Genomic DNA, 11,080 nt, shown 5'->3' with positions numbered 1-11,080 from the left:
CAAGGGGATCGAGAAGGGGGAGCCGACATTCGTGGCAACCATTGCAAGTCTAGAGAAAGACAAAAATTCTCAAGAGATAGTGTCGCCTTGCATAGAGAAGTTGCTTAAGGAAAATAAAGATATCATGCCCGAGGAGTTACCTAAGCACTTGCCGCCCAGGCGAGAGGTGGATCACAAGATTGAGTTGGAGCCAGGGGCTAAGCCACCCGCATTTGCCCCATATCGTATGGCACCTCCCGATCTAGAGGAGCTCAGGAAACAATTGAAGGAGTTGCTAGATGCTGGTCACATTCACCCATCAAAGGCACCTTTTGGCACACTAGTATTGTTCCAGAAGAAGAAGGGTGGATCAATGCGTTTGTGCATAGACTATCGAGCACTTAATAAGGTCACCATGAAGAATAAGTACCCGATCCCGCTCATTGCTGACTTGTTTGATAGACTTGGGCAAGCCAAGTACTTTACCAAGGTAGGTCTTCGAAAGCAACACCTTGGAGGAACACATGGAGCACTTATGGAAGGTTTTCCAAGTCTTGCGGGAGAACGAGCTATACATCAAGAGAGAGAAGTGCGAGTTTGAACAATCAAAGGTGCACTTCTTGGGCCATGTCATTAGCAATGGCGAGCTACGCATGGACGAGGCTAAGGTACGTGCTATCCAGGAGTGGGAGGCACCCATAAAGGTAACTGAGTTGAGATCCTTCCTTGGCCTTGTTAACTACTATCGTCAGTTCATCAGTGGATACTCAACAAAGGTCGCACCATTGACTGAGTTACTAAAGAAGAACAAGTCATGGGTTTGGACGGAGCATTGTCAAAAGGCATTTGAAGGCCTTAAGGCAGCTATAATAGAGGAGCCAGCCTTGGCATTACCTAACTTTTCCAAGACTTTTGAGGTGCACACAGATGCTTCAGATTTTGCCATTGGGGGTGTCCTAATGTAGGATAAGCATCCCATAGCATTTGAGAGTCGCAAGTTAAATGAAACGGAGCGGTGTTATACGATACAAGAGAAGGAAATGACTGCCATTGTGCATTGCATTCGTACATGGAGACATTATCTGCTCGGGTCGAGGTTCATGGTCAAGATTGATAATGTGGCTACTAGCTACTTTCAGACACAGAAGAAGCTCACACCAAAGCAGGCTAGGTGGCAGGATTTCTCGGCCGAGTTTGATTATGTGCTAGAGTATAAGCCGGGCAAAGGTAACATTGTAGCCGATGCCTTGAGCCAGAAAGCCGAGCTTGCTACAATCACTTCAGCGAGATGGGATATTTGATAGGCTATAAAAGAAGGCATGCAACATGATCCAGCAGCCAAACAACTTATCGAGTTAGCCAACCAGGGCAAGACGAGACATTTTTGGGTAGAAGACGGCATATTGCTTACCACGGGTCGGCGGGTCTACGTGCCTAAGTTTGGAGACATTAGACGGAGGATCATAAGGGAGAGTCATGATACAATGTGGGCTGGTCATCCAGACCAACGTTGCACTAGGGCCTTGGTTGAGTCAGTCTACTATTGGCCACGCATGCAAGATGATATAGAATGTTATGTGCAGACTTGTCTTGTATGTCAGCAGGACAAGGTTGAGAAACAACAGCCCGGAGGACTTTTGGATCCACTATCAGTTGCAGAGCATCCATGAGAGAGCGTGACTATGGACTTTATCACTTGCCTACCAAGGTCCGACGGTTATGGTACTATTATGGTGGTCGTGGATAGATTTTCCAAATATGCCACCTTCATGCCCGCCTCACCAGGTTGCACAGCCAAGGAAGCTGCCAAGCTATTCTTTAAGAACGTGGTGAAGTATTGAGGCTTACCAAGGCATATAATCAGTGATCGAGACCCCCGCTTTACTGGAAACTTTTGGAGAGAGTTGTTTGACATACTTGGTACGGAGCTGCACTTTTCTACTAGTTCCCACCCACAAACAGATGGACAAACGGAATGAGTCAATGCCTTACTAGAATGCTACTTGAGGCATTATGTAAGCACGCATCAGAAATATTGGGCAAGGCTCATAGACATCGCCCAATTTTCTTATAACTTGCAGCGGAGTGAGTCCACAGGACGGACACCATTTGAGCTAGCCACAGGCCAACAACCACAAACTCCATATTCCTTACCAGCTGCGTTCGAGGGAAAGAGTTTGGGGGCTTATCATATGGCCAAAGTATTGGAGGAGCAGCTCGACACTGCTAAGTCCTACTTGGATAAGGCAGCTAAGAAGATGAAGAAGTTTGCGGACCGTAAGCGGCATCCCACATACTATAGAGTTGGGGACATGGTCATGGTGAAGTTTAACCCAAGACAGTTCAAGGCACTATGGGGCATGCATCAGAATCTGATTCGCAAGTATGAGGGGCCATTTAAGATCATCGCCAAGGTAGGCAAGATCTCATACAAGCTTGACATGCCATCGTATCTTAAGATCTACCCTGTTTTCCGTGCCAGCATGATTAAGCCATATCATGAAGATAAGGATGATACGAGTAGGGGCCAATCAATTCGGGTGCCAATGACTATCACCGCCTCGCATGATCGGGAGATTGAGACTATCATAGATTACCAGGCCAGGCAAAAACAAGGGCAAAAAGCCACCTCTATGTTCCTCGTCCATTGGAAAGGGAAATCACCGGAGGAGGCCACGTGGGAATGATATGAAGACTTGTGGCAATTCAAAGATAAGATCCGAGAGTTTATGCAGCAGCATTGCGCCGCGGTCGTCGCAATATTGGGTGGGGGAGAGTGTGATGACCCGCCATGTCATCATGCCACATAGGCGCCATTTAGCATATATTAATGCCATGTGGAAGCTTACATAAGAAGAAGGCTAGCATTTGTGAGAAGATTCTAGAGAGGTATGGATTTTTCCTTAGGAAGAACCTAGATCCTTATGGATTTGCTAGAAAAGTCCTTGGAATCTTCTAGGCTTGTAGAGAATTCTAGAAAAAGTCCTTATCTTGTAAATATCAAGGACTTGTGTAATAATTAATATTTACACACTAGCCCCTAGGAGACTAGTATATAAAGGGGCCATTCATTTGTAATTCATCAATCAAACAATTCAAGTTCTCTCTAATACAAAGCTTCCTTTAACAATTCTCTTATGTTCTTTCCTCCATTCTCTTAGCGATCTTGAGTGTAGTAAGGCTGACTTGACATAGCAAGAACGTGAGCAATTTATGCAAGATCGTGAGTGAGTTGTCAAGTGCCACACGTGTACTTAGTTAACAACTAAGGACGTGACACAAGGCTATGATAGTCAAACTCATGAAGCACTTGGCAGTAAATGAAAATTTTCAGTTTAAGCTGCATAGATCAAGAGAAAGCAGGTATCAAATATTTACTGTATTATTATGTATCTCAATATATATTGTAGTTGATGTTAGAAGCATAATTATGCAGAAAATAAGTTGCTGCTTTTAAGTTTGTTAATGTACACTTTTAAATTGTGGTTGTCACCGTGTAGTACTATATAGTCATTGTATTTTTTTCATCTCATATTGTAGATGGCAGTGTGTATCACTATATATCATTATATTTCATGTCGCTCTATTTATTAATGGAAAAGTTTATATCCTTGTTGTGGGTATTGCCTAGTATGCATCAACAATAATTGCGATTGGTGTTTTAAGTCTTCGAGCCTGAAAATAGCAAAACTTTTCAAAGTCAAAAATTTCATTAAACTGCACTCATGCCTGCTGAAAGACAGATCTTATGCACAACATTAAGCAATTGCAAAACTCATCAGCAGCCTTCTAAACGACAAGTACAAAGAAAGACACAAAAATAATATATACTCTTAATGACATAATTGAAGACATGAACAAGTAGTATGTTCTTTAAATGACATTTATGCAAGCATGAAGATCGAAGGAATATGCAGTTCAACTACTGAGAGGGAACTCGAGTGAATCATATGAAAAGTTGCCAAGCTACTTTTATATGTTGGTTCTTACAAATCCTATATCGATGGGAAGTTTGAAAAAAATAGAGGAAGACATGTTCATGTATGCTTTCATTGCACTATATTCATCCATAAAAGGATGGCAGTATTGCAAGCCGGTTGTTGGTGTAGATATAATCTTTCTCAAATTGACATACATATGAACGTTATTGATAGCATCCACACAAGATCCAGCAAGCAAAATAAGAATAATAATGTAAAAAATATATATTATTAAATGTATATACTCACATATATTTATATGATTCAATTTATTAGGTAATATCCTACTACTCGCATATGTCATAGTAGATTCAGAGAATAATGCTTTATGGGAGTGATTTTTCGCGAGTTTCAAGGATGTATTTGGGGAAAGGGAGTGAATGTACATAGTCTCGGACAGACACGAAGGAATTGAAAATGTTACGGAAATATTTTATCCACAAGTACCTCACTATATCTGCATATGACATCTGTGGAATAATGTAAAGAAAAATTACAAGAAGAAACATTTGTAGCTCAAAGATATATTTTTTGCTATGGCCAAAGCATACATAGTTGAGAAGTTTGATTACCACATGGCAGAGATAGAGAGAGTATAAGAGGGTCCTTAATCAATGTTGGGTATGAAAGATGGTCCAGATCGATCAATGCAGCACTCAAGGCTGCTAGGGAACTCCAGTACTGCCTTTGCTGGAGTACATAAGGCAATTGATCGGATGATGAAATATTACAAACCAAAAGAATACAATAGTCATTTACTGATCTTGGAAAAAAATATGATACAATGCTGATGTAGAATCTCGAATTGTCACATCGGATGAAGGTATGACTAGAATCTGTAGATACTTACTTTTGCATATAATATGTAATCATGTTGAATTCACGGATATGTTATATCTTGAACCCTTTATATGATTCTGTTAAACCAGTGTCCACATGTACGGCACAGGGAGACCAATTGATTAAAGCTAATGTTTTCTAATATTCAGTGTTCGCACAAAAGCAATATTATAGCGTTCAAGTAATGGAGGGTCTTATCAAAGTTACCCGAGGCTTAAGGTTTTCTATTTCTTTTCAAAGTTGATTGGTCTACCTCCATTCTTTGTTTCTTCTGAGGCATGTGAGAAATTAGTCATTACTTAAGCAAATTGTTCAACTTTTAGGCGACTAGCAATATGTATATAAGGCTTTCAATTTAATGTAGCATCTATGCCTACCTCATTGCTGAAAGATTTCTTGGTTTGACATGATATTAAGCTCTTTTGAATCTTGTAGACTCTCCAGTGTATGTATTTTGAGGGAATCTACTTTGTCACCACTAACGATAGTTAATAAATTTTATAGGTGACTCCTTCGACGAGTTACTTATATTCAGTACTTGATAAGGGTAAGCAGAAAATGGTGTTCCTAAAAGATCGAACTTACCGCGGTAGAAGGTTTCAGTTGGATGAACAGCCATGGGCACATGCTTGGACAATATTAAAATACAAATACATAGATCACATTAAGTATTGCTCTGTGTACTACACTAGGAAGTATCTATTAAAGACCTATAAAATTTCAATTTATCCGGTTCCTGATGAAAGCGCATGAAAAATTCCTTCAGAAGTTCTAGATGAAAAAGTCTTGCCACCAGACGTGACTAAATCAATAGGAAGGCCAAGGAAGGGGAGGTGCAAGCCAGTATCTAAAAGGGAACAAAAAGGTCTATTTTATGTGGATAGTGTGGAGAAGAAGGTCACAACAGAAAAACTTGTAGAAATAATCCAAAGAGAGGATGAAATATGTCAAACTTAGAATTACTTGTTATTTTACTTTATTGAATATCATATTGATTTACAAGAATCCAATATATCAAGAACTGTATCAATGCAGAATGTCATTTGACTTTTAGATATAAATAAATATTCTATCTATCATTTAAAAACGTGTTACAAGTGTAGTTTTTAAATTATACATCTGTTTGATTAAAAAAGAAGTTGTATCAGCTATGTATATGTATCATCTACATATCTCTCATATATCACCTATGTATCTCTATGTATCAGGTGTTACTCATATCTGTATTTGTGAAATAACAAAGCTAACTAATGGAAAATAGTTGTAGCAGCTAGAAAACTGTGCAAATAGTTTTAGAAATTTGCACATAAGAGTGTGGCTTCGTCAATATAGATTTGGAAACCAAACAAACTGCAGAACTCATTGTGAAGAAACTAACTGTGCAGCAATCCAAAATAATTATATCGTCTATGTATCATATGTGTATCTGGAAGAAATAGTGTATCATAAACTACTGTATATTTTTTATATCTTGAATTCACAACACAAAATCAAGGGAGAAAATACCAAAATAAACTAAACTAAACTGCAAATACTCTAATATTGCACTAAAACTCATTAAACCTTTATAACATAGTAGACACCTCATTTGCCTTACAAATCTTAAAAGTACTCATAAATTTCAAACACAAACAAATCTAATTCATCTTGCAACAATGACAAAATAACATAACACAATACAAAATAAAATTATTGAGTTCATCCAAAAAGGTAATTACTTCTTCCGCTTCCGTGACTTATTCTATCTGCCAATAATCTCATTATTACTTTACGCGTTCAGTTGCATCTTCTTTATAGCATAATCCCACAAGAGAGCACCAAATCAGCGTCGGCGTGCATAGGCGTTGAATTTTTTAGGAGGCGTATTGCCTTTAATGAAATACTCAGCAAATGATGTTGCAAATATACCTCAATCACTATAAAAATGAAAATAACAACAATTATCAAACTGTAGAATCTAAAAAAACTGATTGTGTTTAAAGAAATTCATATGCTTCTACTTGTTGAGGCAATCCTTCAACCAGTTTTACATCAAATGGAGCTCATGCCCTTTGATTTGTAGACACCAATGCGCCAATTGATATCTTTTTTTGTTTAAAAAAAATGCGTGTGCGCGAAAAAATGAGGCAGCAACACAAAATACTTGTGCATTACATTATGAACTTTTCTTGATGAGCAGCTCCACCGCACATAGAGTCATACGTATAAATGCACATATCCTTGAAGGCATCACAACCATTATCAAATGACATTGTTCCGCAATATTAATTGGAATTAAGACGTGCTCCAAAGTGTGCCATGGAATGTTGGCATCCAAGACATACCCCTGAATATACTCTACAATGATATGTTTCGGATTGCACACTTCACTATCTCCATCTGTATCAATAAATGCATGCCACAACTCATTAATATTCTCGTCGAAGTACCAATATGTGGTGGTGAATGTTGTAGGTAGGTCTTTGTCATACTTCCCCTTCTTCCTCAACTAATAGAACAAAACATTAACGTACTGAATCAAAACATAACAAATAATTAATTACTGTAATAATACAAAATAGGTAACCAAATCTAAAATTAAAAAAATTATAAAAATAATTTCTTACATACCCATCCAAAGGCTGACCATTATATGACAAAGTGTGAAATTATTTTTGTCTTCAACATGATATACACCAAGATCATAAGTAGGATTCAGTTCACTAACATTGTTCGGGTAAATTTCATTCCTGGTAACAAATATACACAAAAGAGATACAGTGATTTGAAATAAAGTAATGCTACAAATGACAATACATTAAATATAAAATTGAACAAAAGTCAGAAGTTGAAAATATACTTCTTTCTGGACTTCCCTTCTTTGACCCACGCAGCAAATACATTTAATAAAGAGTTGTTAATGCCATTTCCGATTTTGCTTTGAAAAGGATGCTTAATAGCATAAATTTGCTTTTTTTCTTTTGTTGAAACAACACCACTACTAGATCCTGAATTAAATACAGTAATGAACGGAGTTTACACAGCCTTTGCAGGACATTCTCTTTCTTTTTTACATTTCCGGCAAAACTTCATGAAGTAATTCAGGCCGATACATAAAAATATGAGATTCGGGAACCTCTTTCTCAGATTGTTCCTTCATATCCTCTGCCGCTTTATCAATACTTACAGTCACACCAACAGTGTTAGTCTGAGATTCGGGAACCTTTTCTTTCTCAGATTCTTCCTCCATCTTCTCTGTTGCCTCATCTGCAGTCTCACCAATAGCGCCACCACGCGCTACATCTGATGTGAAAGTTACTTTAAAAACAAACATAATGGGGACACTACCAGAAGGTTCTCCTATGATATTGACACCTAACTGATCTACGTCATCGAGCACAAAGTTATTAGAATGATGCTCACGGGTATTTTTTTAAGAATGTGGAACATCTTTTTCTTCACTTTCACCGGCCTATTTTTTTTAAAAAAAATAATCGCATTATAAAAAATAACAAAGAAAAGAAAAAGGAAAAGGGCAGAATGCACAACTAAACACACCTTACAACCATCAATGTCAACATCTTCGTTGCCACCAAACTTTATATTGTTCAGAAAATTATTATTGTCCTAACGACCACTGGTTTCTTCCTCTAGATGTGGACCATATTTGTCTTCGCTTGCATCAAGCTATTTTTAAAAAAAAAGATACAGTAAGTTAACTAAAAAATAAAAGGAAATGCACAATGAAAAAGAAACACATACTTTTGAATTTATCAACTCAAAGACATCCTTGAATTTATCAGAAACATATTCCATGAAGGACCTTAACGTTTAAGGAGCTACAAAAGGAAACAAATAAGAAAAATAATAGACTTTGAATTTAAAACAATATATATATATATATATATATATAAGACCAATACAAATTTGTTTAATATCTCCCTTCAACTTCTGCAACTCAAGATCATAATCAATAGGTTGGACACCCAGCGCCTTTTTTGATAGGACATCATCCTTAATTTATTTCGGGGGTGACGTGACAAAATCATCGCGATAGGAAGTTTTCCCTTATTACGTGATGTCAAATATTTTTGATACTCATCGTTAACTTCAACAAGCAAAGTAAATCTCTTTAGCTTTTCAGTCGTAGGAGAAATATTTTTAAACTGCAAATGTAACAAAAAATAGTTTAGTCCTAGATGTATCAAAAAGGTATAAAAATTGTATATTTGATGTATCACAATGAATTACGGTATATCATATATGTATAATTAATCAATAAATAAAATCTGGTATCTTATTCCATGTGCTGTTGAATAAATCGGTAGAGAAGTCCTCATGCGTTGGCATGTCTATCATTTCCCAATTCAATATGTGCGGGGTATGATCTTCAAAGAGAACATATTTTTTATCCACTACAGTGCAACATTCATATGTAACGACCCGATAGGTCGTTTTGAGCATTTGCACTTCGCTCGGTTGTTTGAAGGCATGAGTAGCTCCGTATAAAGTATTATGACTTAGAGAATCGTCGGTTTTGATTTTCAGGTAATTTAGAATTGATTTGGAAGAATGATTCTCAACTAGAAACTTTAAATTTGAAAGGTTTGACCAAGTTTTGACTTTCTAGAATTTGACATCTGATTGGATTTCTGATGGTTCCGTTAGCTCCGTTGGGTGATTTTGGACTTAGGAGCACGCTCAGATTGTGATTTGAAGGTCCGTAGTAGAATTTGGCTTGAAATAGCAAAAGTTGGAATTTTGAAAAGTTTGACCGGGAGTGGACTTTTTGATATCAGGGTCGGATTCTGATTCCAGAAGTTGGATCAGGTCCAATGTCAAATGTGACTTGTGTCCAAAATTTGAGGTCAATCGGACGTGATTTGATAGGTTTCGGCATCGGCTGTGAAAGTTTGAAGTTTCAAGTTCATTTATTCTGAATTGAGGTGTGATTCGTCGTTTCGATATTGCTATATGTGTTTTGAGGCATCGATTAGGTCCATGCTATTATATGAGACTTGTTGGTATGTTCGAATAGGGTTGGTCCCGAGGGGCTCGGGTGAGTTTTGGATAGATTTGGGTTGTATTCCGCTCGTTTGTTCAATGTTTCGACGTTGTATTTCAAGAATAAATGGTACTACATTAAGTAAATGAGCTCCGATTTCATTTTTATTGAAGCATTAGATCCGTATCATAATTATGGAGTCATAGCAAAAAGAATCATCGAATTTGGACATCTTATGAGGATTTTATGATAATTTTACTAAAGATTGGGTTGCCAAATTTTTCAGATTAATTACGAAATTGCCACTGAATTCGTATTTCAAAATCTGCACTATTTTTAAGTATTGAAACCAACATATCTCATTCAATATAAGGTCAAATGGAGCGATTCAAGAGCCTAACTTGACTAAAATTTTATAAAGAATCTATTGGAGGTATCAAAAGCAAATTTCAGAATGGTTTGGCATAAGAATCGAGGCAGAATAACTGGCAGAAAAATATATAAAATAAGGGTTTGTTCATTTGGTCATATTTTAAATTGGGGAGCTCAGATTTGGGCGATTTTAGAGGCAATTTTTACCATATGGATTGGGGTAAACGTTCTCTACTCGTTTTGAGTTATATTTCATGAATCCATCTTCGTTTTTGGCATTTGATTGATGATTTCAAAGTGAAATTTGGGATTTTTTGCCTAAAGTTTCTTAAAGTGAATTTTTAAATTTTGAACATCGATTCGGAGTCGGAAATTAATGAAACTAGTATGGTTAGTCTCATAATTGAATAGGTTGTTGGATTCTATAAGTTTTGTCGGGTTTTGAAATGCGGGCCCGGATTGGGCTTTTTGGCCGATTATGGGCTTTTGATTAAAGATTTGATCTTTTTCGATTGGGATTAGTTTCTTTAGCATTATTTGATGTATTTGAATTATTTTTGGTTAGTTTTGAGCCGTTCGAAGGTAAGAACGTGCGAGATGGCATTTTTGGAGCATTGCTTGGCTTGCTCGGTATTGAAATTGGCTTGTTTTAGGTAAGTAATGATTGTAAATCTAGTCCCGAGGGTATGAAACCCCGTATTTTGTATCGTTTTACTATTTTGAGGTGACATACATGCTAGGTGACAGGCGTGTGGTGTGCACCGTTAGGGATTGTGACTTGGTCTGTACCGTAGCAACTATAAAGTTGCGTATTTGGTTGACACTATATGATACTTATGTGTTTTTGAAAGAGTTTCTGTAAATTGGGTTGAATGCCATGTTTGGGCCTTGTGCCAGAACTGTTTGGACCCTTAGGGTTTTTTTC

The 11,080-nt window shown here is 37.3% G+C and overlaps 1 protein-coding gene across 1 annotated transcript; it reads left to right on the top strand.

Annotated features, from left to right (window-relative positions):
- Positions 1 to 632: 632 nt before the first annotated feature.
- Positions 633 to 944, top strand: LOC138879778 (uncharacterized mitochondrial protein AtMg00860-like). Its single transcript, XM_070159410.1, has one exon. The coding sequence runs from the start codon at positions 633 to 635 to the stop codon at positions 942 to 944; it is 312 nt and encodes a 103-aa protein (XP_070015511.1).
- The last annotated feature ends 10,136 nt before the right edge of the window (positions 945 to 11,080 follow it).

The sequence above is a fragment of the Nicotiana sylvestris genome, chromosome 10 (genome assembly GCF_000393655.2).
Source record: "Nicotiana sylvestris chromosome 10, ASM39365v2, whole genome shotgun sequence".
NCBI lineage: Eukaryota > Viridiplantae > Streptophyta > Magnoliopsida > Solanales > Solanaceae > Nicotiana > Nicotiana sylvestris.
The sequence above is the reverse complement of the archived record's forward strand: the minus strand, read 5'-3'. Positions and strand labels throughout refer to the sequence as shown.

Excerpts from the sequence above, each read along its gene's own strand:
- LOC138879778 (XM_070159410.1), top strand. The coding sequence starts at position 633 with ATGGACGAGGCTAAGGTACGTGCTATCCAGGAGTGGGAGGCACCCATA.